General features: G+C 43.5%; 1 protein-coding gene across 1 annotated transcript in view; it reads right to left on the bottom strand.

The window, feature by feature from the left end:
• The window catches only part of LOC119175909 (Pre-mRNA-splicing factor Slu7), a 47,022-nt gene that overhangs the window by 23,932 nt on the left and 2,844 nt on the right, over positions 1-20,246 (bottom strand). Inside the window, exons 7-11 of the mRNA XM_075877048.1 lie at positions 15,797-15,931; positions 12,425-12,522; positions 11,668-11,735; positions 7,357-7,553; positions 5,353-5,457 (exon numbers count right to left, since the gene is read on the bottom strand). Coding sequence (XP_075733163.1) covers positions 5,353-5,457; positions 7,357-7,553; positions 11,668-11,735; positions 12,425-12,522; positions 15,797-15,931 — 603 coding nt within the window. The remainder of the gene's footprint in view (positions 1-5,352; positions 5,458-7,356; positions 7,554-11,667; positions 11,736-12,424; positions 12,523-15,796; positions 15,932-20,246) is intronic.

The raw sequence follows: 20,246 nt of genomic DNA, 5'->3' as shown, positions 1-20,246 counted from the left end.
TGATTTGTGAATACAGTCGATCCCGGATATACCGAACTCAGATATATCGAATTATTGTAGATATCGAACAGTCTAAACATCCCCTTGGAAATCACATGCAAAAGTACAGCGCTGTTGTACACGTGTATCAAACTCCCGGTCACCGCCACATGCGATATTTCGAACACTCCCGCACATCAAGCGCCCCTGCAAGTGCGCTTCGCCGCTCCTCCTGGGAAGGTTCCGGCGACGAGTTCTCGTGCGCGCTCCCGCGCTCGGTGAGAGAGAGAGGCTCCATCGCGTCGCTAGAAAGACCTTGGACGCCTCAGCCGCGTGGTAAAGAACGCGAGCAAGAGATTGCGGGCGAGAGACAGTTGAGAAGGAAGGAAAATCCAGTTTCTGCGCGCTTGAGCCTGTTAGCTTGAGTGGCGAAGTGGTCCGCTCTCGCCGCTTGGCCAGTGGCAGTGGTTGCTCCGTTGGGAAACTCGCGAAGTGTGGTGTGTGTTTGTTTTGTTTTTGCGCCGCCGGGTCGTGCGTTTCGGAGCCATGGACGCAAAAAAACGTAAGAAGTTGGATTTCTCAACGAAGGCAGATATTATCATTCGACGGGTGGAGGCCGGCGAAAAGAAGTCGTCGGTTGCCAAGGAATTCGGAATTCCTCGGAGCACCTTAAGCACATTACTGCACCACAAAGCTGATGTGAAGGCGAAGGCAGCGCAGTGCGCCGTTTTGGAGCGTGTCGCGTGCGTGCACCGGAATACGATAAGGTTGAGAAAGTCCTGTATGCCTGGTTCTTGGAGACTCGGGCAAAAAACATTACTGTTGACGGCCCAATGCTCATGGAAAAGGCAAAGTGGTTTGCAACCGCGCTAGGTAAAGACAGATTCACTGGTGGCACAGGATGGCAGCAACGCTTTAAAAATCGCTACCGCATCGTCGGGAAGACCCTCTCGGGTGAAAGCGGGGCAACCAGCAGCAACAACAGCACTGAGAAGTGGCTGTCCGACGAATGGCCAGACATTTGCAACAGCTTTTCACCGTCGCAAATATTTAATGCCGACGAAACTGCCCTGTTTTGGCAGATGCTGCCAAGCAAGACGTTGGACTTCAAGAGTAGCAAATGCCATGGCGGAAAAATGAGCAAGGTGCGCATCTTCATTTTGCTCGCTACATATGGACGGCTTGTGCAAACTTCAGCCGTTCGTTATCGGCAAGAGCAGATCGCCACGCTGCTTCAAGAACGCAAGAGGTCTCTCGGTGCGCTTTGCATCCAACAAAAAAGCGTGGATGACACGCGATCTGTTCACGGAGTGGCTCCGGGCATGGGATACCGAGCCGGAGAAGTCCGGCCACCAAGTCTGTCTCCTTCTCGACAATTGTTCGGCCCACCACGTCACCATCCCGCTGAAAAACATCACCGTGAAATTTTTCCCGGCCTACACTATGGCGAAGCTGCAGCCTCACAACCAAGGCATTATCAAAGCCTTCAAGCTTGGGTACAGGCGACGACTGGTGCAGAGGCTCCTGACGAACCTTAGTTTGGGAATCGAACTCAAAGTTAACCTTCTTGAAGCTACACAGATGCTGACAGGCGCTTGGAACGACGTGAAACAAACCACAGTCATAAACTGCTTCTGCAAAGCGGGCTGTGTGGTGACTCCTGACGAGGCGTGTTCGGACACCGAAGACGACGGCGTTGAGTGCTTCGACGGTGAATTTCAGGCGCTGGCGGCATTCCCTGGTGCCATCGAAGATGGCGCAACAGCGTGCGATTTTTTAAGTGCTGACAGTGACGCGCAGGCTGTGGCGCATCTCAACGATGTGGAGATCCTGGCGGACACCGCAATTGCCGCTGCCGAAGAAGCGGCAACAAGCGACTCCGATGAAGATATCTACCCGCCTACTGCAGCTGAGCTTGTGTCGGCGTTCAGCGTGATTCGCCGCTGTTGCGGCGCAATAGAAGGCACCAGACTTTCGCATTTGGACAGCGTCAGCAAACTTGAAGACAGTTTAATGAACTTCATGGCGCAAAAGAAGAAGCAGTCCAAGCTCACGGATTTTTTTCATGCCAAATAAAGGGCCGTGGTCGTTGCGCTGTGTTTCGTATTTTCCGTGCTTTGGAGAACAAGTCGGTTACAAACCACTTGCCACGATCTCCGAAAGCTCTCAGTGATGTGCGGAGTATTCAGGTAAGCTTCAGGAAGGCATATTTTATATTTCGAATTATCGATATATCGAACTATTTTACGATACCCTTGGAGTTCGATATATCCGGGACCGACTGTAAATATAAGTCTTTTGAAGCTTCCCCATCGTGTTTTCAAGTGAGAGGGAAATTGCTTTGCACTGCGGCGCCGCTTCTCGGTCATGTGACTCACTGAGCGCTGGCTGTGTGAGGAGGAGGGCTCTCTGGGCCACGCGTGGCATGGCTGTAAGGTCTGCACAGGAGTTAGGAAAGAGCTGCACCAAACGAGCATCAAACACCGCAGAAAATGGTATACTTAACACACAACGGTAGTTTTTTTTATAGACTATTTGAGACTAATTTAGTTCATTATATCCGTTTACTGGTTAACCTTACTTTGTTACAATGAGGTTTAAAATGCATGGTTCTTAATAGAGCTTTCAGGGAAAATTTCAATTACTTTGTTATATCCATTATTTTGTTATATCCTGTTACATTATAACGAGATTTGAGTGTGTGTGCTTACTGTAAATGATGAAGATAATGATTCCACAGAAGCCAGTGAAGGAGATAATGCTAGAGGCAGTGGCTCTTGTAACCAGAGTTATTCAATCATACGAGTTGTGAAACTCCCCATAGGCTCCATGTATTGAAATCCGGAGACGACATTGACCCAGGTGTCGGGAGTTTGCAGATTGTCACGCCGCGTGTAAATCAGCATGCCAGCAATTATTCACATTATTTTGCTTAGCGTTGTTTCTCCCCCGTGGAGCGACAATCAGCTAACGTTCGCAAAATCGGGCCAACTACGTGTCTGAGGTTTTGGAACGCAGTTTCGTAACTGGTATGATTGAATAACTCTGCTTATAACAGAGGGCCACGTTCTTTTGCAAAACATGCAGCAATAATGCTTGTGGGGGTGCTGACACCCCCCCCCCTGCAAAGTTGTCTGCGCCGCGTGGCGCACGTGTCTCGCCCCAAGGCTTCATTTCGGTGGTGACCACCGCCGGGCGATAGATGGCGTTGTGTTCGCTTTGAGTACCATTGTTGGTAGAGTGGTAGCGCCGGTGGTGGCCCCTGGTGGAAGGTAGGCCTTGGTGGTAGGCGAGAGTGGAGCGAGCCTCTTCTGCGCGTGGCGGCTGCCGCGAACGGTTGTCTGTAGCGCGGGTCCCCGGTGCTCGGCACCGCGGGCTTCGCGCCGGGGTCCCGCGTGTAAAGTCAGGCGTTGGCGACGCCGCCTTGGGTATGTGCTAGTGTGTTGGGTGTGTTAGTGTGTGTTTATCATGTTATTGTGTGTTTAGTGTGTCCCTGCGTTATGTTGTTTGTATGGTAGCATGTTAATTAAAATTGGTGTATCATTCGGCAGACGATATCGTCGTCTAAATTAGTTAATAAATGTATGTATGTTGTGGGCTTTGTACCGACCGTGTCCACTGTGTCCGTTCACTCCGAGAGCGTGGCGTGGCGATGCGCGCGTTCGCCTCGCCGAGACCCCACATGCTGAACACACAGCCCCCCAGAGAGTGCCTTGATTCACAAGCTGCTCAAATATAGCTGAAAGAGTGGGGAACAAAGAATTTACAACATAGCACCACTGTTTACTTTCGTGGAGCTCAAAACTAGCAAAATAATTTCGAAACAAAACAGCCAGAAAGTGAGTAAAAGTTTCAGACAGCAAAGGCTTAAAAGCATACTCCAGTACTCTTCATTTTTCATTGTTTACATATTAACTGCATCTGTACATAAATTTAAAGCAGAGGGTACCACTGAACACAATTAGTCAACCCATTCCAAAACCCCAAAAAAGAAGCAAAATACTATTTGAACTACTTTACACTATAAAAAACACAGTAGAGCCAATATGTGCTGGCAATAAAATGTTCAGATGCAATGCAATGTTTAGACACAGCACAAATTAAAGGTCAGCCACAGAAGGTGAAATCAGATATATTAACTTTTTTTTTTTTTTTGCAAACTATCCCATTGATGGGGCGCGATTCTCTATCAGTCCACCAAGTGGAGTGCCCACTTTACCCAGTAAACACATGCATTGAACTGTCATTAACTCAGACATACTTGGCCGCACACTAAGTGAACATTGTAAAAAAAAAATAAAGGGAGATCTGGAGCCGGACGGCTGGGTACACTGAAGGTAACAAACAACTGAGCGAGCCAGCACATGTGGCTGTCGCTCGTGCTCACCCCCTTCTTTCCGCGGCCGGCAAGGTTGCGCACATTTTGAGAAAGTCCAGTTTCGAAACCAGGACGAAGTGTAAAAACAAAGAGGAGACCTGGACCCGGACGTCTGGCTACATCAAAGGGAACAGAACAACTGCACGAGCCAGCACTCGTGGCTGTTGCTTGTGCCCGCCCCCTCCTTCCTCCTTTATTTGCAACAATTGTATTTTTCTGCATAACCTGTGCAAAATATACAGAAAATTTAGAGCTGAACTTAAAGTGTGTTATACACTCAAACCTCGATACGAAACTGGATATAACAAAATATCTGCTATAATGAAGTAAATTAAAAGTAGTCTTGCAATAGATATAAAAATATATAGAAATAAATCTTAATAATAATATCTAGAGTTAAACGTCCTAAAACCCTGATATAATTATGAGAGACGCCATAGTGGAGGGCTCCGGAAATTTCGACCACCTGGGGTTCTCAACGTGCACCCAAATCTGAGCAGATGGGCCTACAGCATTGCCACCTTTATCGAAAATGCGGCCACCACGGCCGGAATTTGATCCCGCGACCTGCAAGCGGAATAAACCTTTATAACAAATTTTCAGATATAACAAACTTTTCTGTGCTAAATTATGATTTTCAATGTTAGTTTTGCAGTGTAACCGGATAAGAGACATACACGCCAGTTTCACAGGGTCAATCACAATTGAAAGAGCCGCTGCCCCAACCAGCAGCAGCACACCCAATGACACGCAACCCCTCAGTTGGGATTTGTCAGAGGTACACCAGTGGCTGATAGAAAAGCTTTCCTTTTATAGCTTTTTCATACATCTTGTTTCTTTTTTTAATCTATCCCCAGCCATTCCTGCCTCCTTTTAAAACCAAAGCAGTATGACTAAGGTAGTGTTACTTGTCGCCACAACACATTAGTTATGCTACCTACCACCAGCCAACAACGTGTTGGAAATTGGCAACAATTAAAAGAAAAACGACCTACCGTATGGTTATTGATAAGAACATGTTCCTCATACTTGGACCGGATGACAGGCCTCTCAGCTCCACGGATCACCTCACCATGTCTTGAATATTCCACATAATCCTCCTGCAGCATTACACAACTGTTAACTACAGCCACATACACAAAATTTAACATATTGAGGTCTATGCCGAACTTATGACAGACGAGCATTGAAGAGTACTACTGTCAAACGCCTTTCAAACAGGGTGCTTGAGACCTTCAAAAGAGAGTAGACTTACACTAAATGGAAATCTATAAAACGAAACTAGTACTGCTTAAACAGAACAATTGCCTTTGCTACGTTTGGTTTCAGGCTTGTATTCTGCACCCGTGTTCATCACTCAGTAAACGGAACTCCTGTTAAATTAAATGTATTTTCCTGGTCCCTTCAGATTCCATTTACTAAGAGTCTACTGTACTTAGTTTTACAGGTCTCTAACTTTCACTCATTATAGACCATTAGTTCTAATAGTCTACTCTCATAACCAGTCAGCAATGCCTACAAATGCCAGCCAGCGAGTTTTATTCTACTTGACATAGGTTCAAAATGATGTCCTGGCTACATCATCACGCTCAGCAATCAGGATGTAATCAGCAGGGCCTTGTGTTATTTAGTCGTGTGAGCTACACAGGCTGAGGTTGATCAAAGAGTCATGTTGTGCTTGCATGAGGAGCAGCGAAATCACACAGCACACAGCTGGCGCGCCGTAGCCGCCGCCGTGCTGCTCACCAATCTGCGCACTTCAGACGAGTGACGTCACAGCTGCGGCAGGCGCACTGGCCCTGGAACGTGCGCATCAGTGTGCCTTTGTTGCAGAGTGACCGTCTCATGCTGCACCAAAGCTTCTTGATAGCGCCTCTCATTTAGCACGCATGCACACAGGTATCAATGGGGGTGTACACATAGTTGGGCGTTTTCCAGTATGGTATAGTCATGGATAAGGAAAGCGGAATCGCTACTGAGCAGCGCAGAAGAACGGAGAAGATCAACTCATCAGATCCCAACGTAGTTGCCTGGAAATAAGCTGTTGAGGGTAGGTGGAAGAACGAACAGGAGGAGGCTACACGTGCAGCGGAGACACCAAAGCATCTTAGCTCATGCTACGTATATCATGGCATATCTTAGCTAAGCCGTTACTAAATTTTTTTAGCCAATAATAAATAATCACATGAATCTAAGCACTAGCATGCACCTAATATCTATGATGCACAACAGCTCAACACAGAAATTGAAGTGCAGTAGATTTTTTTTTAAACCCACAGAGCCTCTCATGAATTTACCTGAGCCGACTCAAAGGCCAAAGCCATCTGGCACACCGTCATTCATCATCACTTTGAAAAGCAGTGACATACCCATAACACATCTGTAAAGCAACATGTGCACCCACGTAGCTGCACACAATGCTGATGCTGTGGCTGACACTGATGATTAATTATGACTGATCCCTTTGTAAAGGTCGGGCAGATTGTAACTACCCATTGATAATCCAATTTACATGGCATGATGTCTAGCGCGATCCTATGCTTCTGCCATGTAATACTACATCCAATAAAGTGACTCCTCATCCAAAATGACACGTGCAAGGAGTCTTTTATCGAAAAAGCTATACATGTGCGTAGCACTGAGGTAAATGCTTGACTGCCACGATAAGTGCCTGAGTTCGATTCCAGCCCAAACCCTGGCTTTTTTGCTCAGTGTGTGTTCGGTTATGCGAGTTTTTGTACTAGCCATTTCATCCTTCAAAGCCAGTGTCTAATGAGGCACTTAATGATGTTACAAAAATTGTAGCAAGGTTTCTAACAGGCATCTTCATTCTTGTATAAAAAACACAGATGACAGAACCATTCAAGCATATTTGCCTTAAAGGCAGCAATGCATTGCAATCACTTTTGAGCTAACATGACACCTAAGGTCACCAGAACTACACGCAATGACATTCTTCGCTAATACCTACTGCAAATGCAATGCACAAATACTCTTACCGTCTGGGCAAATATCAGCTCCCTTGGTGGCATCTGTAAGTGCTCTGCTCCACCATACTTTTCTAGGATGCTGTCTTTCATGGAGTGACGGAACTCTTCTTCCTTTGAAAGGAACTCTTTGTTCAACAGTTCAGCCTTGGTGGGTTCTGCTTGCAGGTGAACATCGACGCCTTTCTCATAGGCCTGCCAGGCAAACACTGAGGAACACAAAAGATGTGTTACAAAGCAATGTTAACAAGAGAAGTTCAGGTGAAGATGGAGGCTTCAAGCAACGAGAAATCGCTGTACAGAGAATGTCACTGGAGCCAACGTTTTGACAAGTCAACTTACCATTGTCAAGACAGCAACTACATTGATGTCTTCCTGCTTTGACAATGACAAGTCCACTTGATGAAAAAATTGGCTACAGTGACCCTCTCAGTTCAACGATTTCCGATGACTCGATTTCTCATCACTCACCAACGTTTTCTCATCTCTCATCGGTCATTTACCAGGGCTCAGCATTTTCATGTTCCTGAATTACACTTTTAAAGTAAGATTGCAGAAACAAGCAAGTTAAAATCAATTGGCATACTGCTTCTCTTCTAAGCAAACAGCAGAGGCTTAAACTTTGACGTTTTGTCAAGAACAAAAAAGTCAAAGATAGTAACACCATCGTCAAATTCCTGCAATAGCACTAAAACACAATCAGGACAGCTCCATAGAAGGGCAAGAGAGGATACAATACAACCTTGAAGATAATGGAGGATTATGCCTCACCCCTTCCCACACACAAAAAAAAAAGATGCTCGTATCTTGTAGTAATAAAAGAACATCAAATCGCATGCATGATTGTGCAAGAACTCAACTTGCAAGCTTTTCTAGGACAAAAAAATACACAAGCACATAAAATATTATGAAGCTCACTAAATCATTTTGACATTGTGAACACAACAATATGAGTATGAAATTCAAATACATCCTCTGAATCTGAAGTTGATTTTTCCGAAATGTGATGCTTTGTCTTTACCATATGCAGGAACTTTCAATAAAATAATTAGCCCTTCTTGTAGTATCAACCAGAGTTATCCAACACAAGTAATTGAATACTTATGATCAATTATATTATCTCACTATCGTAATTAATTTATTACAATATTTACTCGCATAAATTTCACCCTCGTGTAACTTGCAGACCCTGAATATTTAGCCAGTTTTAGTTAAAAAATATATACAGTAGATCCCGAATATATCGACCTCGAAGGGGATTGCAAAATAGTTTGATATATCAAGAATTCGAAATATATAATATGCATATTTAAAGCCTAAATTGAAGCATTTGAGGCCTCAGAAATTGTTACAAGAGCTAACATAATGATTCCCTCACAGTATAATAAAAACAAGGAGCGAACTGCTCGATACTGTACTTTATTTCACATAAAAATACAGTTAAACCTGCCTATAACAAACCTCTGTATAACGAATTCCTTGCTATAACGAAGTTTTTCTGTTCCCCATCATTACTCCATAGGATCACACGTATTTGCAACCTCTATGTAACAAAGTAACAGCGGGAGACAACCTTGATATAATGAATTTTCGCCACAGACAATCTAGAAATTTTGGCTCATATTTTGTCATTTTGGCAAGAGCATGCATCTTCAGCAGTTGCCTCGCCACTGAAGAAACGCGAAGCGGAGGTGGCGCGCTCGTGTTTCCGGCGATTTCTAGGCAAGAGCGAACGGATGTGCGCGAGATGGGCAGGCGGGCATGCGCGCCACAAGCCGCCGTTCTTGGAGCCGCGGGCGCATGCGCGGATGTGCCCTCTCCCTCCAAAAAAATGAATACTTTTGCAATGCTAGTCACAGCAGAACGCCTCCCGCTTTGAGTTAGCGTCACATATGTGGGGCCGCACTGGATATGGAGGGCTCTTTACCGAATAGATTTTTGTTGTATCCGTGTTGTTTGCACTTCGTTTTTGACCCTGCGCGCATTCATGGTTTCACTGTGTGCGCATGATGTGGCCCCCAACGCCATTCAGCTTCTTTTTTTTTTAATGCGGACAACCGTGTCGCTACTACCTTGGGGATGTCAGCATATCAGATTAGGTGCTGATCGAAACTCTCTGAGACCACGGTTACAACGACGGATCTTTGAAAATCGACTCGTCAAGCGTTTGCGCCGCGAGTTCGAGGAACCGTAGCCTTTGCGATAAGCCGATTAGCTCGGGCAGCAACACGACGGCACGTTGAATACACTGCAATGAATGTGAGAGCAACAAATTGTAATGTTATACAAAGTAAGGCTGGCAGCCAACTCTTTTGGATCCAAATATTGCGGAACTCATACAAAACGTGGTGTAGGCAAATACAGCCGCTCCAGGGAGAAGAGCTTTTTTCACACCTCTTCGCATTGAAAGCACACTGACGCTTGCCGAGATAGCATGCACACCCGTAAAACCTAAAGACACCGTTGCTACTAGAGCAAGCCCCCCCCCCCCCCCTCCCGCGTTTTTTGATGCTCATTCAATATAGGTGGTTTCCTTTCTGTTTGAGCATTCGATGGCAGAACATTCAATGAGGGCATCCCCTTATATATGGGATGCCATCCTATGCGCCCTACAGGTGATAGAGATGACCCGGCTAATTTCATCTCTGCTTCAGCAGCACTCGCACACTTTTACCCGCTTTTTTTACGATGCGTGGTAGCGTGGTATCAATTTGAACTTAGGGAAGAAGAACGGCTATTTGGGCTAGTTGGTTAGAATTCATGGTGATAAGGGCTGCAGCGTGAGCACGAAGGTGCTAGAAGAACCGTGAAACGAAAGGCGAGACGAGGCGTGTTGTCCTCTTTGCTTTCCTTGCCTCGTCTTTCGTTTCACGTTTCTTCTAGCACCTTCGTGCTCGCGCTGCAGCCCTTATCACCATTAATTCTAACCAACTAGCCCAAATAGCCGTTCTTCTTCCCTAAGTTCAAATTGATACCACGCTACCACGCTAACTTAGGGAACATGGCAGCGACTGCAGAAACCCACCAAGAGTGTCCATGTAATTGCTATCGAAATAATAGCACAATTTTTTTTACCGCAATATAGGTGTTTTGGGTTAGCTCTGCTTTCAGTTCCCTTTTTGTTTAATTTGTGCATTTATTTTTTGAATATTTGTACTGAACCTGCGTATAACGAAATCCTCTTTATAACAAATTTTTCCGGGGTTTTGTCAATTTCGTTATATTCAGATTTAACTGTAGTCCATAAACTTGTCTTGCTTTTTGCACGTTGTCAAGTTCCAGGCATCCTCAATATTATTGAAGCTTTTCAAATAAGCGAATTTAGCTCCCTCGGCCACAACAACGTTGATTGACGCAGAACGCCGATGCAAGCATTGTAGTGCGGCAAAAGGGTGGTTTGCGGTGACAGCGAAGGCATTGGCACATTCATAACCGCACGGCTACACTTCTGTGGCACCAGCAACGGCAGCCAAGTTTGATCGTCCGCGCTCGTGCTGCTCGCAGCATGTTTGCGAAACTATGCTTTGACTTTTCTTACGTTGTTATTTTGTGATATAATGGCTTGATTTGATGTTGTTTCGAACGTCAACAGCACTGGCTATCATACCGAAATAAAATGAACCAAACCATTTAAATTTTCTTTTTTCAAGAACCAGGGTGGGGAATGGGTTCATTATGCGAGTGGGTTCAATACACAGAAAATATTGCATTTGAACTTGTGCCATACAGCAGCCTTATGCATGTTCTGACTGTCAAATCTGAGCACTTAGCATTTGTTTTCTAATAACATTTCACCAGATGTTGGCTGACTAATTGGATCAGTGCCCACATATCCCTACACTATGGTGGACAGAAAAATTTTATAGGAGTCAAGTAAGGATTTATGCTATGTCTGCTAACCATTACAAGTATTACACTTTTCAGATGAGTTGTCATAAGAAAATTGCATGATTACCAGCACTAAAACCTTACCAAGACAGCCTCAATAGTAGACTGTCTATAAAATATTAATTTAAACCAATTATACCAAGGTAGTGTTTTGCTATAGCCCTGCTTCAATTACATGATATACAGTTATGCCAAAAGTGCTCAGAACTTTTACGTTGAAGAAACATTAGAATTGAGTGCACAAACAATGCATTGAAGTTGCTAAAGCCACTTCAACAACTTCATACAGTAGCCTCACAATGGCTTTAAAGTATATTGTAATATTCTTACACGGTAAAGGTGATCAGAGAATCATTGGTCAAAGTGACTAGAGCAGCTTTAAGACCTAAAGGCATTCAGACTTTCCCAGTGAATTAAACATTGATTGATGCTTACACTGAGCTTCCGCAATCTTCTGAGTGTCCCCAGAGTACCTAACAAAATTATCACCAGCAAAATGCAGCCTGGAAAAAAAATGTTTTACATTAGCAGATATTCACGTATGCCCACACGAAACAACAGACTTAAATGAAGTACAACTGCCATATATTACTTTGACATAAGAATTTTTAAAAATTAATACCAAATTTTAGCACTCAGTAACATCGCTAGACACTAAAAACAAAAGTTTCCAACAATGGCTCACGTAGCCACCATAGATCACAATACGGGATACTTGAACGTAATCTCGCAAATTATTTCAAAAGCAATCTTTACAAAATTACGCCCAACTGTGGGGTGAACCATAATATGAAGAATATTAACATTCACCCCACAGTCACCTAGAATTCTTAAATATCATGGAAGCCATGGTGTACTTTTTTATGATTAAACTGAAAGAAAATACACTTTTCTTAGTGGCAATTCATTGCAAGGCACTGCGATGTGTTTGGTACTGAATACCAAAATAAATTTCAACAGCCAACCCTTCTTACTTACATCCTGCTCTCATTAAAATAAATTCCCTTTTCTGCTATTTTCTAATTCAAAATGAGTTCACACAGCTATTACATACAATAAACACTAACATAAAACACTACATAACACTAACACTACACTAACATACAAGTATATACAGTGAAAATATATCTTTTTTTAAAGCGGCATACATGCACATGCATGAATACATGAGAGTCCATCCTTGTCCACTTACTCTTCTGGGGTCTTGTTTGAATTCTTGTATGGATTGTCCCTCATGGAACGTGTTTTAGGGTCATAATAGGCAGAGTTTGGGTCCAGATTTCTCAGGTACTAAAAAGGGAGTGACAGATTTAGCTAGAACACAACACACATTAATTACAACAGTGACATAATTTATATTTATGAAGGTCTCCATTGATGCCTTACACCATTTGCATATTGTGCATCTGAAAACAATGCACAATAAGGGGACCTTCCTAGGTCAATAATTTTCATTAAAGGTCATGGTGCACTTTTTGAGCATGGTCAGAGAATACTGCCGATCAGTAGTAAAGGCTCCTGAAAAAACACGAGCCAAATATTATAGCACAGCAAGCAGCCTGGAATTCACAATAAATTACTAAAGTCAGCTAAAATTACTTTCTCTTCTCTCGACAAATAACGGAAAACGCTCAAGAATCACTTGTAGAAAGCCCATCTATCAGCCATGGGCTGATTTGAACATGGTGCGCTGGATTGTTACAGAGATCGCCGCCAGAGGATGCGACTTGTCCACGCGTGCGCACGCTATCACACTTAAAAAACCGCGCATTTGAAGAAAAAAAAAAGTTCTCAAGGTCACGAGGCGCACGTGAGATTTTTTTTTTCCCCTGCCTTCTCTCCCTGCTTAACTTCCAGTACTTTCATCGGGACGAGAGAAGAGAGAATGCAATTGCATGCCATAAATCTTTGTACCTCCACTCGCGCAAGATGGATTCTCAAAATTCTTGTAGCATTGAATTTCTGAGGCAATAAGGTCTTTCAGGGAATTCATTCCATGGTTACTTTAAAAAGTATTTTAGGGCCCATTTAAGGGGAGATGAGAGTTTTTTCCAGTACTACATATTATTCATTTTTATTTGCTTTCACAAGTTTAGTTTTTCTGCTTTCACGACAAAAAAACTGGAGATGGTAATTAAACTTTAAATAGGCTAAAATAGTTTTTTAAGAGCACAATATGGCTACTAAAACTGCAAAGAGCTCATTGTCTACAGACCCATGGAAATTGTCACCTGGCTGCTTGCCACTGCATTTTGCATGAGGAGTCCACTAAGGCCGCATGCTCAAAATAACCACGATCTCTTATGATGGAAGAAATTATCTTAAAAAAAGACATCTTTTCCACATACATGAACTTTTACTTATATTTTCAGAATGTGTTTTTCTTAAGATCCATTTCTGGGCAACACCTTGAGTTTGGACGTCATATTTTTTGTACTTTTGATAGCCCAATCGGGGAAGACATTTCGCCCACATATTTCTTAAGATGTGAAAGGTGCAACTGCCTCCTTGAAAACTTGACATCACCAGTATATTAAGAACCTCAAGTAAACAATTAGTATGGGCTGAGGATTCTAAGAATTGCCACATTACCATTTTTCTCGTCCATTAAAATGTTTTATATGCACTTTCTTGATAGTACATTGAACAGTTAATGTAGGGCAATATGAGCCAATAATAGCTAAAAAAATAAAAGGTTAGTGGCATAAAAAGTTTGTCCGACACAAACTATGCACTTCGTCATGGTATAAAATGAAAATGGTGCAATTTACTATAAAACTAATTACATATTTGAAATCAAAATAAAAGCCCACATACACAGCGTAAATTCATTCACCTAGGCTACACAATGACGCAACTTTTTTTCAAATCCCACCTCCCCTTAAGATGAAGGAGAGCTTGCTTCCTGAGGAAAGTTATGCACATATAGCTGTGGAGGCACGCACTGCTACTGTTGATAAGTTAGGAGCTATGGTCAACATTTTACTTTCACCTACACTTCACAGCATCACAATTCAATCCCGTTTGAGTGAAGATCCACCAGGTTTAACTGAAAACAGTGCGTATCATAATATGTAGCTTAAACACTTGCTCTATACTGCAATTTGCAAACGAAATTGAGAAAAGACAGAAATGGTCTGTTTTAACAGCACAGATATTACTTTCCTACAGTAGAAAAAAAAAGAATAAAAATGCACAAATGTAGGCCACTGCACTATAAGCGAGTCACTGAAAAGTATGCTTATTATGCTAGTATTTTACTGCCATTTGCTTTTGCAGATGTATCACCTCTGTATGCTTAGGAACTTGCAGAAAACACAAGGGGCAAAGTGGCGAATTCAGAGGTTGTTAGGGGCAGTCTTGTGCAGTAACAAGCAATTAGTAACATGTCATCTGTTACTAGTTACTCTTTCCAGTGACTCGCCAGTGTAACTAGTTACCTTTAATTCAGAGGAACTTGTAACTGCAACACTGTTATTTTTTTTACACATTAACAATATTAGAAAATACCATCACAGTTGCTTCTGTGTAAAAATTATCGAACTGCAGCGCTCATTAAAGGCAGATGTTAAACCCTTCTCACTTTTTCGAAATTGCCGCTTTACCTTATCTTCTCCACCTTTGAAACATTCCACAATGGGGCACACCTTGCAGTTTAGGAAAGGAGGTCACTAAGAAAAATAGTTTTTCTGCCAAAGATTGTATTCGGAGTTTACTTGTAAATGACATGTCATAAATAAATTGTGCTGCAACTGATCAGCTTGCCAAGTTCACATCCCGCTTCCCCTTTACTTGGGGGGGAGGGAGCATATATACTCTTTTTGTCACTTGAGCTTCTAGCTCTGTTCTTGCTGTAAGCCGTCCTTCGCCCAAGATGCAGAGCCAATCATGTTTGACAGGTGACTAGAAAATGTCAGTGTGACACAGGTAAAAGCCAAAAGCGCCGTGAACTAGCAAAGCAAACTAAACCTTCTTGGCAACTGATTTCAAAAGTGCACTCGACTTAAAACAACAATTATTAGCAAAATGACAGACATTTTTTGCCCCCTATGCAGGTGGCGTCCTCAGTATACAATAGCAACAAAACATGGGAAAAAATGGGCAAACCTCGATCAGTCCATTAGTCACGCATGTTCTTACATACGTTCGATAGGTGGCCCACAGTTGCTTTTGCCAGCCGATGCGTCATGGAGAATTAACCAAGTTTCCAAAAATTATCCCTCCTCCCCCTTCCGCTTCTTGCTTTCATCCATGAGCCAGCATTGTTACATTGTTTACGTCAAATTCAACCCCCCTAAAGTGAGTGGGGTGAATCCATCTCTGAAAATGTTAATCCTGTGAACTATAATGCTGACAGACGTAATAATGATCCTGCGGCTTATCTGGCTCGATGCAAATTTCCTCTTCCCAGCAAAGGAAGCAACCAACTTGACCATCAGCAGACTTCTTATTCACAGCTGCTTAGGGTGCCCAAGTAGGGGGGGGGGGGGGGGGGCACGTATACTTTTAAACATGTACCTTAGTCTGAATGGCACAGAAAAGTAAATTGAAAAAAGCTACAAACCTTTGCAACATCTTCACGTATGCGAAGGTTCCGCACGGTGATGCGCTGCTTGCTGTCCACTTTTGTGCCAGGCATGTCTGCATTGTCGGCATACTTGTCTTCGTCGCCATCCGCTTCGTCTTCACTGTCATCTCTCTGCAGAAATGCCAAAATAGTCGCAGCATTGCAGAAAATATTTCAAAGACATAACAAGACTAACTGAAGCAGATTCACAAAGAATAACAACAACAATACATAATACTAAATCAGACACACTGAAAATACATTCTTTCAAGGAATAGTGGTAGACTACCATTCATAACATGAGAATGCTAGGCAAATGTGTTCCACTCCATCCTTCTTCTTCTAGTTATTTCACTCTCATGGTTCCGCTCTGCGGTAACTGCCTGTCCCCCTAAGCAGACATATTCCTTAACAACTTCCAGCACCTCACCACCCACTGTTCTCTGCCGAGACTATTGCACATTACTTTAGTTTAATGCATATTAATTTTCAGAGCTACTCTTCTGCTTTCCATGTCCAGTTATGTAATCATGATCTGACATTCGTCCCCCAAGTTATTCATCAATGCAATGTCACCAGCGAATCACCGGTTACTAAGATATTCTACATAACACTTATCCCTAACTCTTCCCAATTTTAGAGCCATGAAAACTTTCTGTACATGTGGCGAATAGCATTGCAGAGATCGAGTATCACTGCTTTACACCCTTCTTTATTGGGATTTTATCATTTTCGTTGTGGAAAACTATGGTGGCTGTGGATCCACAGATTTGTCGGTGCCTTGATTCCGCAGTGCCTGCATGACCGCTCATATCTTAAATGAATCAAATTCTTTCTCATTATCTATAAAGGCTATGTATAGAAGTCGATATTAGTATTCTGCACATATCTCTATCATCTGACCGATAGTATGAATATGGTGTATTGTTGAGTAACCTGTATAAATCATGTTTGCTCCTTTGGTTGATTGACCTTTATTGTTGTCTTAATTCTATTAGCTATTATTTTTGTAAACAGCTTGTAGACAACATAAAGTAAGCTGATTGGCCTAAAATTTTTCATGTTCTTGACGTCCCCTTTCCTATGGATTAAGATGACGTTGCCATTCTTCCAAGATTCTGGTACCCTCCCGGAAAGAGACACTTCGTATACAGGGTGGCCAGTTTTTCAAACACAATCTCTCCACCCACTTTTAACAGGTCTGATATTACTTTATCCTCCCCAGCGGCTTTGCCTCTTTGCATTCCCTCTAGTGCTTTCTTCACTTCCCCTGTCATCACTGGTGGGACATAGGATTCCTCTGGGTTATTACTCATTTTTATATTATAATTTTTGTTGTCTCGGCTGCAGTACAAATCTCTGTAGAACTTTTCCCCTACCTTAACTATCCTATCCATAATAATTGTGACCTTGCCTACCTGTCCCTTAACGTATACATCTGAATTGTGCCTATGAACAGTTTTGCCTGCACAGCTTTAAGCCTTCTTCCTTTCTTCATAGCACGTGCAATTCTCTTCGTGTTACACCTTCTTATGATGGCTACATTACACCTATTGATTAGCTTCAAAAGCTTCACCAGCTCTATTTTGTCTGTTACATTTTAAGCTTTTACGGTTCGACGTCTCTTAATGGTGCTTTTCGTCTCCTGGGATAGCTTGCCAGTGTCTTGTCTAATGACTGTGCCCCTGACCATGGAGAAGGAAGTATTTGAGAAGAGACTTCCACGTCGTGGCAGTGAGCGAGGGTGATGCGATAGTGTCACTGAGGAATAGGGCTTCCGCTGAAACTCAGCAGATCATAGAGTTCCTCACAACCTTACCTAGAAGAAAATCTGGCACTAGTGAGCTGTTGGATGCAAGGGAATGCCGGGATATGTGAGCTTCGAACTTGACTCGGGTTTGTATACCTCTAAGACGTATCTGGCTTCGCGTTAAAATGATCGATTTCTTACTAGAAGAGCACTAATAAGCTATTTATTTTTTTCATTGCACAGGAATGTGTTCTATTTACCACTGGAACCGTCTGCGTCGATGTACAATTTTACGAAGAGCCAGAAGTAAATAACAGTCGCTAAACTCGGCAGGCAGACGATATGCACTTGTTCCCTCCGCCACCTTTATGTTGTCTGTTTCTTTCTTTTGCTGTTTGGCTGTGCCGTCAGCGTAAGTGGACTTTTATTTCAGAATATAATACGCGTGAATAGATCCACTTAAAAACGTTTCGTTTTAGAGAAGCTTTATTTACGCAGTTGTATTCACTTTGGAGCTGAAGCCTCGCTCAACACCAGCCAGCACAAGCCTCGCAAACACACATACCGTTATTCCCAGCGCTCCCACAGGGACCTTTAAAAATTCGCATTGACGGAGGCACCACACTTCCCTCTGGGTATTCTTGTGAAAAACTCTATGCAACAAATGACGCTTTCAGCATGTTGCCACCTTTTACATGTGCTTCTATGCAAGCGAAGCATAAAAATTGTAATAGTGCATCGTACACTATATATTTCAGAGTTCTGTATGTAACATAAATTCGCAGATGTGATCGTTATTTTAGCTGCAGTTACAAACTGATACTGCCAGAATTACAGGCCATGTAGCGCTTGAAATGAACGACTATAATGTGCCCTGAACAGACGATGTCAGCTCCATGCACGTGCTTCTCACTCACATGTTGTGTGCATACATGCGTAGGTGTCCTTCAGAGAAAAAGTTTGCAAGAAGCTGCCAGGCTTCTTTTCGCATTTTGCACATTTTCTGTATCTCTAGCGCACTAACTGACTTTCCGCGCGTCACACCGACGACACTGACTCCTCAACGTCTACACATGCGTGTCACACCGCAACAACTGAGAGCTTTGCAGGTTTTGACTAGTGCTTTGTTAGGATCGGCGCTTGAGCCAAGCTGAGAGGGGTGTTTGCGGTTCTGCGAACAAGTTGCCGAAAGGAAGTGGGTCCGCTGACAGCCGTCCAAATATGAGTATTGTCCCCCGACCGGAGAGCGAGGGGTATGGAGTTGTGACACCGTGACGCAAAGTGTACAATGACGACCGAAATGGTTTTGGTCGAGACAGCCTCCTGGAATGGATGGCGGCGACAGCATGGATGACCTTCAGCTCAACAGATTGAGCGTGGCGAGCAGGGGTCCTTTGATGCTTCCGACAGTGCGAGCGTGTGTGGCCCAGCACAAAGTGGCCTCATCATCTGTGCCAGAGGGGAAGTGTGGTTGCTACCACCCGGTCAATGATGATGCCCAGGGCGGGTGAGGGCGGCACCATCAAAACTGATGTGTGTGCGGTGGTTGCAGAGAGAAGTTTAAACCCATTCCCCCCATCTAAGGCAGAAAAACTCTTGATAACCAGCGGCAGTGTGCTGCTGAGAGAGCCTTGGACGAGATCGCCACGTAGGACGACATTTTCGTCTAGATGTTCGTCTTGTGGCAATAAATGCTCGTTTGTAAATATGTAGAATAAACGTCTGTACAGTTTCCTCATCAGTCTCTTCATGCTCGGCGTCTTCCTCCTGAGTCGCTTGGTGCCGGTAAGGGCGAAGTAACAACAACTCCGCAACGGATAGCAGCGGTGGGATCCTGATCAACCGCCAGCCACAATAGCTTCTTCAGGATCCGGCGAAAATGTGTTGCGCCAAAATGCAACAGTGGGTACCCATCTTGCAAGGAGAACGTAATTATGTTCAAAGTTTCTAGTGACCGAGTGAGGTTGTTAGCGTGGGCTCGCACCACACCAAGGAAACTCGTGATGCCTCGTGACAACGTTTTTGTGAAGCACTTTTCAGACAGCAAGGCGGCGCTACTGTGGCGAGCAAGGTGGCAAAGTTCTGGAAAAACCAAAATGGCCAGCGTTGTTACCAGACGCCGTACCTTCAATTTTTCCATGCTGTCCCAACTACTTGTATCATTCCCACAAAAAATAATAAATAAAAAATAAATAAGATAAGACAAACTACACTTGATGCGAGTCCACCAGTGTGGGTGAGAGCCATAGAAGAAGGCGAACAAGAACAAAATGCGGAAAGCATACAAAAACAGATACTTCGGTGGCTAAAGGTACAAACCATGCGCGCTGCTTGCAAGAATGAAGAAATTGAGATCATGAATCCTATGAGCTCATCTTCTCACGAGTTCGCTGTCCTGAACTTGAAGAAACAAGAGCCGACTTCAGCGAGGTTAAAAGGCATAATACAGTGCTCTGTGCCAGTAATTCATACTTTAGTCGCATCTATCCCGATTTAGTGGTTACGGGCAACGCTGATTTTGCTCATGCAGTCAACATCGCTGACGCTGGTATTTCTGTAAAACCAGCTCTTTAAAATTACATAGCAAAAATTTGGAGCCTGTGAGGACACACATACACACACCCATTTGGATGTGTAACACAAATCGGCACTGAATGTTCTTGAACTGACGAGCTTCACCGAAGAGCGCGATTAGCT

The sequence above is a fragment of the Rhipicephalus microplus genome, chromosome X (assembly GCF_043290135.1).
Source record: "Rhipicephalus microplus isolate Deutch F79 chromosome X, USDA_Rmic, whole genome shotgun sequence".
Taxonomy (NCBI): Eukaryota; Metazoa; Arthropoda; class Arachnida; order Ixodida; family Ixodidae; genus Rhipicephalus; species Rhipicephalus microplus.
This window is presented reverse-complemented; position numbering and strand designations above follow the sequence as displayed.